At 37.1% G+C, this 16,866-nt stretch overlaps 1 protein-coding gene and 1 pseudogene across 1 annotated transcript; both read right to left on the bottom strand.

The window, feature by feature from the left end:
* Window positions 1–8,001: 8,001 nt before the first annotated feature.
* On the bottom strand, window positions 8,002–10,784 carry LOC137943704 (receptor-like protein EIX1; annotated as a pseudogene).
* A 1,073-nt stretch (window positions 10,785–11,857) lies between these two features.
* Window positions 11,858–12,490, bottom strand: LOC137943703 (receptor-like protein EIX2). Its single transcript, XM_068789143.1, has one exon. It carries the CDS (start codon window positions 12,488–12,490, stop codon window positions 11,858–11,860), a length of 633 nt encoding a protein of 210 aa, XP_068645244.1.
* Window positions 12,491–16,866: the final 4,376 nt, after the last annotated feature.

Genomic DNA, 16,866 nt, shown 5'->3' with positions numbered 1-16,866 from the left:
AGACGACAGTGATTTTGTTCAAGTAGAAGCAGTGCCCGAGACCAGGGCTGTACAGCACGTGCACCTCCTTCCCTGCCTTCTTCATCACCTCCTCGTACTCCATCTCTCCGTGAAGCTCAATTTATAAATTAATCAAACTATAATACTATAATAATACCCCTAAAACTTAACTTAATTTACATTAATGTCTTTTCCTTGATCTATGGGCCATTAGCCCATCTTCCACATCTCTTGAATGTGTGGGTCTTCCTTGGTCTTATGGGCTTGAGCCCATATTCTTACACACTTAGATGTATAGGCCTTCCTTGGTTGTGTGGGCTTGGGCCCTTCTTCCAACAATCGGTACTGGTAGCAGAGAAATAGAGACCAGAGATAGATATTTATAAAAAATTTGACCGGGAAGACCGTCACCCTTGAGGTTGAATCCATTGATACCATAAACTTCAAAAACTAGATATTAGAAACACCATCACCAAAGAGAAATCCTGGTGCTCATATTGCCTTGGAGAAACCCTTCGATTCGCTGGTACTGAGTCAACCTCAGTTAGGCTGAGTCAGGTCGAGTCAAGATGATTCATAGGGGAAGTCATGCATGTTGTTGGAAGAATTTTCAAAAAAAAAATGGCACCATGTAATGCTGGGTAGCAGGAGAAAACGAGCAACAAAATAAAAAAATGAAGTTCTCGTAACTATAAAAAATATGAAACATCAATATGAGAAAAGAAAAATAATGGGTTTCTAGAATCCTGAAAACCATAGGTGTGAGTTCTGAAAATCAATGCTTTGATATAATGTTGATTTTCAGGACTCCATAGATTTAGCTCATGGAAAAAAAAAGACATCCATTAGGAGAAAACAGGAGGAAGAAGAGGACATGGACTTATATCCTAAACCTCCCCCCCTGAAGCTCAATTAATAGATTGATAAAACTATATTATTATAATTATACCCCTAAAACTTAAACTAATTACATTGATGTCATCTCTGTGAGATGACTCTTTATTTACCATCTTGCCATCACTATTGGGCCATTGGGCCTTCTCCTTGGTCTTTGGGCCTTGAGCCCATCTTCCTCATCTCTTGGATGTTTGAGTCTTACTTGGTCTTATGGGCTTGAGCCCATCTTCTAACACACTTGGAAGTGTGAGCCTTGGTCGTGTGGACTTGGGCCCATCTTCCAACATTACTTCTTGAGAGTGTACATGTGAAAGATGCCCCATTGCAGTGAATAATAGTAGTACTTGATGTTGATTCAGAAGAGACTCAAGACAATGACCTTAGCCACCCTCGTAATCCCAAGAAGAGCAAATCAACCCAAACAATGGAAGGATTTGCACCTCATCATTGTGGAAGCACATAGAAGGCTAATTAAGTTACCAAGTATGTTGTTACCCATCCTCCTATCTCAAAACCAAAATGGAGGCCATCGAGTACAATTACTTATGTGCCATCTATTTTGCATAAGGATGTGGTTAAGTCTTTGCTACAAAAGCTTTGACAAAGGTAAAGCAAAGAAGAAGCATTTGACAAGAATCCTGATGAAGAAACAGATTGTCATGATGCAAATGTTGATGATCTATCCCTTAATTTCGAAGATGTTCAAGCACTTCGTAGCAATATTGTGGATCACACCCAAGGTCCTATCGAGGCAATAAAGATGACATAAAATCAACTAGTGAGCATCAATCCCGAGAAGGCCATTAAAGTGAATACTTGAGCCATCACAAAGGATTGTAGAAGAGGAAATTGTACCTCTCGGGTTACCAAAGAGGTCGAAGCTAGCACTCCCCAAGAAGAGGTGGAAGTTGAAACTTTGTAGAAGTTCATGATTGAGCAGATTGAAGTCTTCTAATAGCCAAAAGGAGAGGTTTGTATCTGCTTCTCTTGAAGATCTCCCCAACATTATGAATGAAGTGGATTATATTTTTGACATGGTGAGGAATGATAAGGTTAACCCTCTTCCTTTGAAGATGGCATCAAAGAATTTCACTTTGAACATGAATCTTGTAGTTGAGGGCCAACGTAGCTATCAAAGGAAGACTTCTCTTTGAAGAAGGAAACTGTATTCTAAACTAAAAAAGAAAAACTTGATGCCTTGACCAGTGTACATATATCTTGTCAAGTTTATTATGACCTTGTGGCAATTGAATCTTCTTTAACGAAGCATAAGTGACTTTAACTAAAAGAAGAATTGAGCTAATACAATGTGGGACCCACCATGGATACACAAACTGGTGGGACCCACCATGGATACAGAAGCTGGTGGGACCCACCATGGATACACAAGCTGGTGGGACCCACCATGAGCACGAGAAGTGTCCACAAGAGTCCTCATACAAAGTGGCTCTAGCTAAGAGATAAGGAATATATACTGGAATTAAATAGAAGATTTGAAGATCAAATGGGACCCACAAAGATACCACGAGCTGGTATCTCTATCAACATGAGCTCGAAGATCATGTGGGACCCAAAAAGATAAGATCATGAGGTGGCTTCTATCTTGTTTCACATGATTAAAGAAGAGTTAGAAGTTGCATTACAGTAGTCTCTTAAATAGATACTGTAATCTTATCATGATAGGCTTATCTTGGAGAGTTCTAGTTGGAATGTAATTAGGAGTCCTAAAATTACTTATGCATGGACTCTATCATCTCCTCAACTATAAATAGAAGTGATTGTAACTCGAAATTCATCAAGCAAGTTTCTTATTTTTTTCTTCTCTCTCGTGCGAAGTGTTCTCTCTCTACTCTCTTTTATTTTCCTTCTCTTCTCTCTACCCAAGAGCTCTTCTCTTTTTCCTTTTTTTCTTTCTCTCTCCCCTTGCTCGAGCTATTATTCATGGGGTCCTAAATTCAACATGGTATCAAAGCTACCAATTTAGGATCCCCATTATGCTCTATGAAGATATGATTAAAAGCTGCTCATAGAAGGCTCTATATGCAGCAAGATTGAAGCTCAAGAGAAAAGTATTTATTTCTGATATCATTAATTTTATGTTACTAGTTTTTGGTATTAAGAGGTGGTTTAGAGATGTCCTTATACATGTTTTCATCTTATGAAATTATGAGAATAAATGTATCTTGGATTATCTTTGATTAGAAGAGATTATCAAGGCAATTTTTGTCGGTTTGCACAATACTTTGACCGAGACTAGTGCATATTGGATTTTTTTTATAAATCTATGGGAACAAGATTCCCGGATAAAGAAGGATGATTTTGAAACTTTTATGAGTTATTATCCATTAAAATTAATTACTTCGCATTTATGCTAAGCATCTCCATTAACTGAGTTGGTTAAAACCTTCCACATGGTCATACTTTGATTACTTGATTGGAGAACTATTTTGCTTGATTTTCCTAATATGGCTGAAGATAATATGAATCATCATTGTACCCTTATGGGGGGGGGGGTATCAAATTTTGTGAACTAGTCCACATCGGTTCATCGATTTCTTTTCACAAATGACCTAGTTGGTCATCTCACCAATTGTGGACTACATATTGATGAAGATGATATATTCTATACCAAACGGTTAAAAGAGGATACATTGGTTATTAGTTGGCTTATCAACAATATGGAATAACATGTCTCCAATAATGTCATTCATTTAGAGACATGCACAAAATTGTATTCAAGCTTGGACAACTTACAAAGGTCATATGATATTTTACAACGGACCTTACCACCAAAGAAGAAGATAATATACATGAATATTTGGCTTGCTTTCGAGGCTTTCTTTAAGAATGGAAACTTACCCAGCCAACCTCTACAGATATCTCAATCCAAGATAAACAGAAAGAGGCCTAGATAACTGCCATATGCCTTGCTAACATTAAGCTGCATCCTAAAGTTGCTAAGACTCACCTTCTTAGCTCTTCTGTAGTTCCCACTTTTGATGATGTATGTGCTACACTTCTTCATATTCCAGACGCTTCTCCCTCTACTATTGAAATACCATCTGCTATGTACTCTAGACATATGGGAACACCATCTGACCAAGACAGAGGTTGAGGCTGATTTTATAGAGGAGGAAGAGGAAGAGGTGGAAGGATTGGATTTTACCGAACAGATGGGAAGGAATGCACTAAGGGATATGGCCACACTAGAGACACATAAAGAATGCTCTATATGTGGTAGATTGGGCCACTATCGTGAAAGATGTTATAAATGTAATGAGAATAAGGCTAACCAAGCCTTAGTGAGTGATACAAAGGTAGAGCAGTCTACCACAACAACTCCAAAGCATACTTTTACTGATGAAGACTATGAACTATTCCAGAAAATGAAAACCATGATGGGGTCCTCCCCAAGTAATTCTTCACCAACCACTACCACCACTACTTTAGGTATGTTTTCTGCCTCCTCTTCAACCTGGATAATTGACTTAGGAGTCTCCGAGCATCTTACAAGTAAAGACATCTTCTATACTCAGTTTCTCCATGTCTTTCACATAAATTTGTTACCATTACTGATGGTTCACAAACTAAAGTTCAAGGGAAATGATCCACTTCTATTACACCGCCACTTTTGCTCACTAATATCAATTTCCCTTTGAATCTTTTATCGGTTAGTCAGCTCACCAAACATTTTAATTGCTCTATTACTTTCTCACCCACTTCATGTGTGTTTCAGGATCTTACAACGAAGGAGGTGATTAGTGGAGGTCATGAACCAGGGGGGCTTTACTACCTGGATGTGCCACAAATAAATATTGCATCCACCTGTGACACTGAAACCAGGTTATGGCACAACCGATTAGAACATCCGTCCACCCAATCTCTTCATCATTTTTTTCCTAAAGCGCAGTCGCACCTTCATTGTGAAGCATGTCAAATGAGTAAACATCAGAGGTCTACATACTCACATTCTAGAAATTAAAAGTGTCTCTCCTTTTTCGTTAATTCATACTGATGTATGGGGACCCTTGAGTATCTCCAACATTTCTCACGTGAAATATTTTATTACATTCATTAATGACTTTACTCATACCACTTGGTTATTTTTTTTAAAAGAGCATTCTGAAATACCATTGATATTTAAATCTTTTCATGCAATGGTACTCACTTAGTTTGGGCAGAAAATTAAAGTCCAATGGTCGGATAATGCCAAAAAATACACATCCAAAGATCTTGACTCATTTTGTCAAGAAAATGGCATTATTCATCAGACATCATGTGCCTACATCCCTTAACAATATGGTGTAGTTGAACGAAAGAACCATCATATTCTTGAGGTAGTTCGTGGTTTACTATATGCCATGAAAATTCCATATTTGTATTGGCCGCATGCAGTTCTTACCGCATATTTTCTTATAAACCGGTTACCATCTTCCATTCTTGGTAATAAATCTCCCTACTCTCTATTATTACTTGATGATGATCCTTTTTCACTGCCTTTGAGTGTCTTTGGCTGTCAATGTTTTGCCCATATTTCCTCTCCAAAACATAGTAAACTTGACCCCAAATTTGTGAAGTGTATCTTCTTAGGATACTCTCGCACACAAAAGGGTTATGTTTGCTATAATCCCTCTCTTCAGCATTTACTTATGTATCGGGATGTCACATTTTTTGAAGACTCTCCATATTATTCTAATAATGCTCTTCCTGGTTTATCTTTTGTACCAGGTTCTCCCCGACCGGTTGTGCCCCTTGCTGTAGAAACTACTCAGCCCCTAGAAACACTGGCTGACACGACACCTGTTGAGTTGTCTGATCCTACTGAGGTAAACACTTAACTTTGAATGAGCTGAGTGTTTCAACCCTGCTCCTTGCTTCACCAAAAACTCCAACATGAAACTTGATGAAAAGCCAATTGATCAACACCTTAACCTCGGGATCCTATACCCATAACTCTGATAACATGTTAGATTTAGGATCCCATGATGATTAATGTAAAACGACCAGTCTAGGTGATAAGAAAACATAGAGGAAGAAGAAGAGACAAGAAAGAGAGAGAGAGAGAGAGAGAAGGAGAGAGGAACGAATGTTTGGAGAGAACTTGAGAAAGTGGGAAAGAGGATTAGGGTTGCAAGTGATGTGCCTAATCCTCCTCCTTAACATCTACTTATAATATAAAAAATATTGCAATTACATCAAATACCCTTTACCCTAAGAAGAGTGGAGAAAGGACATGAAAGAAAGAGATTTTACATCAATACCACCATACGTAAATTACTTCTTCCAACATGTTGGTTAGAGTGGTTGGGTAATGAATACAATTAAGAGGAGAGGGAGACTTATGTAAGTCTACTGGTTGGGTGGGGGTATCCTATGGTTGTTGGATGAGACAGTAAAAGTTTCATTAATTACTTGTGTGCTAATTAGTTGGATAATTTAAATAATTAGATTAATTATTTCTATTTAGTAATTTTTAATTAATTTAAAGTTATTAATTAGTGATCATCTATGTTTAATTAATTATTTTAATTAAAACGTTAGTTAGTTTTCCCTTAAATTTATTACTGATTAACTAGTGGTTAACTCTTTTACGTTTATAAATTAATTTATTTTTTATTACTGACTAAGTACTAAGTACTAAACCATAAACCCTAGTTACTCTTACAGATAAAAGAAGCTCTTCCTCTAAGTGAGTCACTGCCTCGTAAATATTATAAGTCTAAAACTCTTTTGTATGAGTTGGGATTTCGTTAGTATGTTTGTAAAAATAATTTTCTTGTTTTAGAAGAAATATGAAATGGAAGACACATACCCTCAATGTGGTTAGTTAGGGTACATGTGACCAAGCAAAAAATTAAAACCAGTGTTTCACAAAGTTCTATGCTATTCCCGTTAAGCCATGATTTAAAATAATAAACTCTTGGTAATTTTTAAATTTATAGAACTTTAATGATATTAACTTAAAATTAAGTATCAAAATCTTTTCATTTTTATTTAATGTAAGTATCCTATCTAGTTGCTATACCTGTTTTAAGTGGTCTTGTTTTTACATATTATAGATTTTAAGTTATTTAAATCGTAAATACTCTTCTAATAAATTTGATTAAAAATAACTTAGTTATTATCGTGAAAGATCCAATTATATGATAAAGATAGTTTAAGTGAATATATTTATTTAGTTATTAAAATAAAATAATTATATTTTAAATATTTTATTTTAGTTTTATATAAATATTAAATAATTATTTCGTAAAAGAGTTAAATAATTTAAAATTATTTAAATAATCATAAATATTTTAATAAGTTCAAGTAGTATAAATAAAATAAAAAAATAATTATATGACTGATTTTAATATATAATTATTTTATGACTTATTTTGGTTATCTAACACTGATGTCAATCATTTGACAAAAGGAGTACTCTGGACATCTATATTCTAGAAATACTAATTATTCTAGAATCTTGTGTTGTAGAAAAGGGACATCTATGTTGCAAATTGTATCCTCATCGCTATTGAAGATTGGAATATTTTTTCAAGCAACCAAAATCCTTTCCACTGAGAGAAAATTTTAATCGTCAAATTTTTAAAATATTACAAATTTTCTTTTCCTTTCCATTGTCCACGTGTATCCAAACAAGAGAAAGTATATTGCTCTTTCATTTTCTCTCTCATTTTCCATGGCATCCAAACAAGAGAAAAGAAACCTTTTTTCTTTTTTTTTTCTTTCTCTCCTCTTCTCTTCCTTTTCTTTTCTCTCCATTTTATGTGATCTGAACACAACCTAAAAGAACCAAATCTCTAGTGAGAAGTACAAAAGAATATATAATTCTCCTTAGACTTCATTCTTTTGAAATATATCTGTAGAGATCAATGTGTTGCAAGTTTAACTTTACTAAATACAATCAAACAAAAGCAAATCCCACACAAAAGCTCCACCTAGGAGCTCTTCAATCACATTTACTACCACGATTCTATCTAAAAGAAAGAACTCTGATGAAAAATGCTACCATCTTCTAAAGTCCAAACACACCTTTACTTATCTAGTGCATGCTTAAATATATCTATCCATGTAATTTTAACTCTCGTTTCACTATCGTGCATGTCAAGAAAGCTTAGTTGACAAAGTGTCTGCAAACTGGAAAAAGGAAAGCCTCCAAGACTCTTTAAACATCAAAATCAACAACACTCCTGAAAATCCCACTGCAAATCCTGGGGCAATGCCAGCATAAACCCATAGCTTGTCACTTTCTTCATTTCCATCATTTTCCTTTTCTTTTCCTTCATCACCCATTTCTTCACCACCTCGAGTGGGGTTATCTCCAGGGCAAATGTCTGTAAGAGGAGGTCCACACAATTCAGGGTTACCCCAAAAAATTGATGGATAGTTTAGGACTTGCAGTTGTGGACCAGATGGAATTCTCCCATACAAGTTATTATAGGACGAGTTCAAGTAACTCAATGAAGTGAGAAAGGACAGACTTTGAGGGATTGAACCAGAGAGTTGGTTACTTGATAAATCAAGTGACTCCTAACAAACTCAAGTTACCAATATTTTTTGGTATATTCCCTATGAAATGATTATGAGCCAAGTTCAATAAGAGGAGATTTGAAATGTTTGTTAACTCTTCTGGGATCTTACCTTCCAAATTATTATTGGAAAGATACAGACTTGTAACAAGGAAGAGTGTGCTCTTATATTCTTGCAATTGACCTTTTCATAACAAATAGATTGTCCATATACGAGCCTATATCCACTGGTACATCCCTTGGATAAACATTCCATAAGTGGCTCCCTTCATATTGATTTCTCATGGCAAACATCTTACCGAAAGTTGGATGAATCAAGCCTGTGAGATTGTTATGTGCGAAATCTAGGACATGGATAGACTGAGCTTGTCAGAGTTGAGGTGGAATTTTCTCAGATAGCAAGTTGGATCGCAATCGGAGTTTTCTTAGACGGGACAAATTACCTATCCTTGCAGGAATATTACTAAATAATCTATTCTTACCAAGGCCAACAGTTTCCAGAAATGAAAAATTATATATTGTGTATGGGATCTGTCCTGATAGATTATTCTTCCCCATGAGCAAATATTTGAGCCAATCAAGGAAACCTATAGTCTCTAGTAGGTCTCCTTACAAAATATTCTCACTCAGGTCAAGCACTGTTGGAATATGTTGGTGATCTGTGTTAAGTATTTGACTTTTCGCACCTTAATTGACTAGTATTTTCGGGTTGTATTGGTTAGGTACTTACATGGTATCTGAGCAAGTTTCGCACATCCCACTTTCAAATCCCCGCGTGTTCGCATGTTTGGCTCAGGGACTTTGCATTTGCATTTGTATTTGGAATTTGTCCTGGGTTTAACCCGGGGGCTTGGTTTGCTGGGGAGTGTTAGAATATGTTGGTGATCTGTGTTAAGCCTTGACTTTCCACACCTTAATCGACTAGTCGTTTGGGGTTGTATTGGTTAGGTACTTACATGGTATCAGAGTAGGTTTCTGCACGCCCCACCTTCGAATCCCCACACGTTCACATGTTTGGAGCGAAAACTTTGCATTTGCATTTGTATTTGTATTTGGAATTTGTCCTGGGTTTAACCTGGGGGTTTGGTTTGCGGGGGAGTGTTGGAATATGTTGGTGATTTGTGTTAAGTATTTGACTTTCTGCACCTTAATCAACTAGTCTTTTCGGGTTGTATTGGTTAGGCAATTACATGGTATCATAGCAGGTTTCACACGTCTCGCCTTCGAATCCCCACAGGTTCGCATGTTTGGCGCGGGGACTTTGCATTTGTATTTGTATTTGGAATTTGTCCTGGGTTTGGGGGTTTGGTTTGCGGGGGAGTGTTGAAATATGTTGGTGATATGTTTTAAGTATTTGACTTTCCGTAATTGCCAATCGTTGGGGGAATACTACCTCTCAAATTGTTCTTTGACAAGTCGAGAAGAAGCAATGAATCCATTTCTTCAATTGATATAGGAATAGTACCTGATATTTGGTTATTTGAAGCATATAACATTTCCAAACCAAAGAGTGCTTGAGCCATCTATTGTGGAAGTGGTCCAAAAAATTTGTTGTTGGAGATATCAACAAATAAAACACCATCTGACATACTCGGTATAGGACCCCAAAATAAGTTATAACTCAAATCTACCATTGCATTGTGTCCCACCTTCAAAGGGTTTGGCAGCTTGCCTCTATCATATTCGTTGTAAGATTCAAGATTCTCTGGAAAATATCCCAAAACCATTCGGGTATATTGCCTGAAATATTTACATTAGAAATATCCATTTCGGATATTTGTTTCTGAGTTTTCAACCAAGCAGGAAATTGTGGTCCCAAGTGACATGAACGCAACCAGATCATACTCAGGTTAAATGGAGGTGACCAGTCATCCTTAAATTGAAGAATTAGAAAGTTGGAAGACAAGTCTAGAACTAACAAGTTACCCAAATATTTGAAATGGACCTCAGACACAATACCTGATAGAGAATTGTTTCCAATCTGAAGCTCACTTAATTGAGCTAGCTCTCCTAGACTGTCTGGAAGAGCTCCATCCAACTAATTTGACCAAAGATTTATTACCTCAAGTGAAGAAAATTCTCCCAAACATGCAGGGATAGTACCTATAAGATTGCATTCAGGGAGAGAAAAATTTTGTGCTTCTTTAGCTGACATAAATTATCCAAAGTTGGCCTTCCGTCTATGTTGTTGTAAGACAAATCCATAAGTTCTAATTGGTGGAGATTGCTTATACTTTTTGGAATGCTACCATTAATTCGATTCTCTGACAAATTGAGTTCAATAAGTGAGGTAATGTTCCCTTTGGACATAGGGATTTCTCCATATAATTGATTTCCAGACAAATCTAATCTCACCATGCTTTCCCAGTTGCCTTTGAGTGTCTATGTGCAACTGCCGTTGAGATTGGCCGACACTAGCTTTATCTCTTGCAAGAAATGTAACTCTGGAAGCCAGTCCGAAATAGTAGCATTAAACATATTATACGAAATATCTAATGACACAAGGTGACTAAGATTAGCTATCCAATTTGGACTAGTGGACTGAAACCAATTATGTGAGAGGTCAAGCACGACAATAGATGTGAAATTAATGAATGAAAGAGTTGGAGGAAGATTAGTTAGAGTACAGTATTCACAACGAAACTATTGAAGTAAAGGAGCTGGTTTATCATGTGAAGCCAATGTTCACCTGCTCCCTCAAGATTGACAAGAGTCATGTCCAGGTATCTTAAATTGTGCATGTTCTGTTAGATCCGTAATAGTAAATTCTAATCCAGAATTTACAACATGCTAGAATATTAGGATTAAAAACTGACATACCTTGATCCATTCCATAAATTTCACCTTCTGATGTGGAATCTCTATAATGAACGTTAAGAACGGATATGATCTTCCTCAACTAAATCGCCTTATTCCTCAATGGGACCTTCGTCTCTCTTCCGGATGGGGAGAAGGGAAACTGTGTGTGATTTAGTATATTGGGGACCATAACCATGTTGTGTCTCTTTATATAGGGTTCCCATAATTCCCTATGTTATCTACTCAAGTGGCCCATATTCATGGCCCATATCCATGGCCCATTCCTTAATGGGCTTAACAAAATTAGATCACTTAATTTCAGCCCATTCCATTAATAATAGAAAATATAATTGCATAATAAATATGTTACCCAAATTAGAATAGGAAATATGAATTTCCTAACAATCTCCCACTTGGGTTACATATCATTCCTGAAACAATCATATCACAATTCTTTAGGTACGCATCTGTATATTATTAATAATGGAACCATCGTATATATTAATAATGGAACCACCGCGACTTTCATCATATTACATTCGTGACTAAACCACGATGATCACCATACTAATATACTCAATGTCATAGATCAAATATGGATGAGTAGCATGAAAATTACATGCAATGTGATCTCAAACATGCCTATTTCCAACTGGTCCTTCTTTAGTCTTTACTGAGATCTTTCCACGGTCTTTAGTGAGATCTTTATTTAGTGTGATCTCAAACATGTTCCCCAACCACTGAAAGCTGTCAATGGCCAAGGCAATAGATGAATAAGAAACATCCAAATACTCAAGTTTGGAGAGATTCCCAAGCTGGGGAGGAATGTTTCCTTGGAAACCAGCATAGGATAGATTCAAATACCTTAGCTCACTCAAAGAACCTAAGAAAGTTGGGATGGAATTGCCTTTAAAACTGTTCAAACTCAGGTTTACATACCTTAGGTGTTTCAGTTCCAGTAAACTTAGATTTAGTCGACCGCTCAAAATCCAGTAGCCATGACCTGACACTTCACCAAATTGGAGTCGCAAAATTGGGTATGGATTTCGAAGGACAAGTTTGGTTACATACCCCATTTTCTTGTCGCAAGCAATCCTTCTCCATTTGCAACAATCAGAATGATTACCCCATGAGGATAGCCTGTTCAGGGGATCGTTCAAACCGTTTCTAATCTTGGTAAGGGCATCTCTCTCTCCATCATGGCATTGCCCACCTACGCAGAGTACCACCCAACTGTAGATCAGAGTCAAGGAAACAATTCCCATAACAGGTCTCGGCTGGTGAGTTACCCATGGCGCCTTACTGGTTATCTACCTAAGGAAGCAATCGTGCTTTATGCCTGCAAGTTGGCCATGACCAACTTTACTTTTTTTGCATATCAATACAAATTTTGTGGAGCCCCGTTTATTTAGAGCAGATAAAAAAGGACTTTCACTGGCTTTATGATGTAGAATTTAATTACATCGGCTTTAATACCTCGCAAGCGTACGAATCGTTCATATAATCTAGCAATAAGCGAGGGTCATATCCACAGAGAGGATTGAATTCTGTGTATTCTTCAGTCAACTAGCCTAACCAAATATGATGAATTAATCTGAACTAAATACTAATTATATCCTAAATTATCAAGCAATAATCTAATTAACTACTTGCACAACAGGAAACGTCAACTCTCGATTTTACCGTGATTCGTGCCTCTCTCCAGCGCCACGTAACCACGAATCCGAATTCTTAATCCTTGCGTCTAGCCCCTCTCGGGCGCTTAGAGTTAATGACAAAGAGCGGATTACAATAGAATGCAGAGAATCAATTTCCTATTGTGATGATGCTAAAATTATCAACTCTGGATTTTACCGTGATTCATGCCTCTCTCGAGCGCCACGTAATCACGAATCCGATTTCTCAATCCTTGCGTCTAGCCCCTCTCGGGCGCATAGAGTGAAAGACAGAAATCGGATTAAAATACCAAAATCCAACCTCAATTATAATCCTACCCTAATTAGCTAATTTAATCAAATATCCAGAAAGCAAATCTTAAATAAATATTAATTATCAAATCAGATTCAATTAACATTCAAAACCTAAGTTCAAACCATATAAAAACTAAATTCAATAATGACGAATTACTCCCCTTCTTCCTCCTCTCGCTCGGGCAGCAACTCGTTCTCACGGGTGCTGCAATTTCCCGAAATCAATGGCTTCGGGTTGGCAAGAGTGAGTGGCCGGAGGTAGAGACGACGCCGACAACGACGGTTAGAAGCCGACGGACGGAGGTAACGTCCGGCGAAGAGCGAAACAGAGCTGACGTTCTCTAACCGGCTCTCTCGAGTCTCGGTTGGAGTCGGAATGGCTCCGGGACTGGTTGGAATATGTGATAGACGCCGGAGGATGGTCGAAAAGCGGGATTGGCACCGGAGAAGCCCTCTCGGATCACTTCTCGGCCTAGCGAGCGATGAATGTCGAACTCACCTCGACGGAGACTCTCTCAAGCTCTCCTCGGGTTTGTTCTCAGTTGCTGGACGGCAGTGGACGGCGGTGGACGACGGTGGCGCGGCGGAAGGTATTGGCCCGACGAACGACGGTGGGGAACTCCTCTCGGGTCCTCCCCTGTTTCTGGTCAAAGTCCTCTGTTTTCTCTTCACGCTTCCCCCTCTCGGGTTTTCCCTCCCAGGTCTCTCCTCTCGGGCCCCCTTTTGCCCCCTTCTTTCGACGCCCCCCTTTTGCTTTAAATACCATCTTATTTATTTTAAAACGATTTGACCTAAAAATCATCTCCATTTCACTAAGGGCATTTTGGTAAATATCTCCTTCTCCACCATAATTCTCCTGAAATTCCATAATTAAATCTATAAAAAGCATTTCAGGAAGAAATAAACCTTAAAAACAATGAAATATAATTCAGGAGAGAAAAATATGCAATATCGATAGTAATTAATGCCAAATTCAATAAATGCTCATTTCATTTGAAAACCGATAAATAACCACCTATAACACAATTATAAAGGTTATTCTATTATAATTAACTTAGTTCTCATGTCAGAATATAGCATCTATCACACCCCCAAACCTAAATCTTTGCTAGTCCCTAGCAAAACAACAATCGAACCAAAATTAAGCCTAGGAAAACAAAATGCCACTTTCGTAGGGAGCACGATTGCATTTAGCGCATGCAACAAGCCGTTAAACCCCTACTCTGTTGTAGTGGACGAGTTATGTCTCGTGAATTTACCCACAAAATTCATATAAATCAATAATATAAAAAGGAAAAACTGAACAAAATTTACTCCTCATTAGCATATGACTAACACTTAGTATCGTAAAATATCTGAAAATCATATGAGATCTTGCGAAATTTGAAAACCTGTGTAAAATATAGCCTATTATCAATCCAAATACACTCATTGTTACTCCACCTGAACCAATGTGACCCATAAGCTATTACTTCAATAGAGCAAAGAGGCAACAAATAACAATAAAATCCTGGTCACATCACAATTAAGAGAAAATAGTAGAGTAAACCTGTTGTCTGACAATCTCACCAAAAGAAATATACCAATTTCAATCTTGACTTGCAACTTCTTTCAAATTACAATTCATCATCAAAGTTAAGGAAACTTATTGCTTCCAGATTTAAAACCATTTTACGCTATTACCAGCGCACTTTTGCTATTACCAGCGTAATTTTTGTTTCACTGAATACTTTTGGTATTACCACCATTTTGTATTCGTCTTCACTGCACATACACTTATTTTTAAGTAACCGACTGTTCCGGTGCATGTCCCTGGGTTTGCCCAGGCTGTTTCTGAAGTTATCTGTCTTTTGCAAGCAAGAGCATTTCCATTTGCATTCATATATTACAACAAGGAATTTCACTGAGGTATAAAAAGGAATGAGTTCAAACAGGCATACAAGACTATTCAGACTAACATAGATCAACACTAGATTTACATGTTTTTTTTTGCAACTAAGTTCCAAGTCTAATGTAATAGTAAGTTATCCCACTGAATTCTCATGGATCACAACAAATTATATCAGATTTGTAATAGGCATATTCTACACAGTTTTACGAAAAATTTTGAAACACATTTGATCAACTTATTTTAACTCTACTATTGTTAACCACATACTAAGAGGAGTAATTTGAAAACCGGGAACAGAAATCAAAAGAAAATTATTGCTAAGACATAAAATAGTCGTTTCCCCCTCCAAACCTAAACCTGACATTGTCCTCAATGGGGAAAAGTTAAAACACTATAACGACTACAAAAATAAAAAAAATAAAAATAAAAAAAATTAAAAAAAATAAATAAAAAAATAACAGCTTAGCTAGTTATACTCCAACAGGGTGAGGGTTAAGCTCCCTCAGGGCTCCTAAATCCATAGGTGGGACCATATGTGTTTGGTCATCAACAATAATACCGAAAAGTCAATAAAGGCTCCCAGGAATGATACATAGTCTCCCTCGAAGAAGGTTTACTCGTATCAGTCGTACCCGTAGGTAATCATCCGTAGATGAAACCGCTATCCCACATCACACTTTGAAGAAATCTCCGTGTGACTGGCCACTGAAGGCAGCAGGAATCACGCGCTGAACACAAGTCCTTAAGTTACTCACCATAAGGTTTTCATTCAATACTTCAAGATCGAACTAGTCAATCCCAGAATGGTTGTTTGAGTATAGACCTCTCAAACTAGGGACCAAAAGTCTGGTCATCGACTACCGAAACCATTTATGCTCTCAGCCGGCAAATAAGAATGGATAAACCAAAAAATAAATAAATAAATAAATAAATAAAAAATAAAATAAAATAAATTAAAATAAAATAAATTAAAAATAAAACTCTAATGTACAAAGGGATAGAAACGTGGGGATTGCCCACAATGTGCTAAGTTTATAGTCGTAAGCAAGACTCTGATGCATTCAAGATGAAATGACAAGTTCCTCCAAGAAAATCACCTTCACCTCCTCCGGTGTGGGAATATTCTCAAGATACGGTTTGAGCCTCTGACCGTTAACTTTGAAGATCGACCCGTCTCCGTGATTGCGGATCTCAATAGCGCCATGAGGAAACACCTGTGTGACCTCAAATGGACCGGACCACCTGGATCTTAGCTTCCCTGTTGCAGGTAACTCTAATGGTTCACCCTGATTGGCCATGGTAGCTCTTACTTTGACTTCGGGTGTTTTCCTACAAATCTGTTCTACCTCTTCAACAAAGGGAGCTAATGGTCCACCTAGGGAGCGGCGCCCGTGCATAAAAACACAAAAAGAAACAAAACGAACTATCAAATTAAGCTAACAAACTCACTACTAAAAATATGAACTAACTAGAAGAAATAAAAATAATTCCATAAAAAAAATACCAAGCTAAAATTATGAAATCAAAAAAAATAAAAAATAAAAATAAAAATAAAAATAATAAAATAAAAAAATAAAAAAATAAAAAATAAATAAATCTAACCTAAGACCATGGAGAACAAAGAAATACACTTAATACGTGCCTCCCCGGCAACGGCGCCAAAAACTTGATGTAGAATTTAATTACATCGGCTTTAATACCTCGCAAGCGTACGAATCGTTCATGTAATCTAGCAGTAAGCGAGGGTCATATCCACAGGGAGGATTGAATTTTGTGTATT

The sequence above is a fragment of the Aristolochia californica genome, unplaced genomic scaffold (genome assembly GCF_029961685.1).
Source record: "Aristolochia californica isolate CCGP_79_NKW_82.1479 unplaced genomic scaffold, dmAriCali1.0.hap1 SCAF_11, whole genome shotgun sequence".
NCBI lineage: Eukaryota > Viridiplantae > Streptophyta > Magnoliopsida > Piperales > Aristolochiaceae > Aristolochia > Aristolochia californica.
This window is presented reverse-complemented; position numbering and strand designations above follow the sequence as displayed.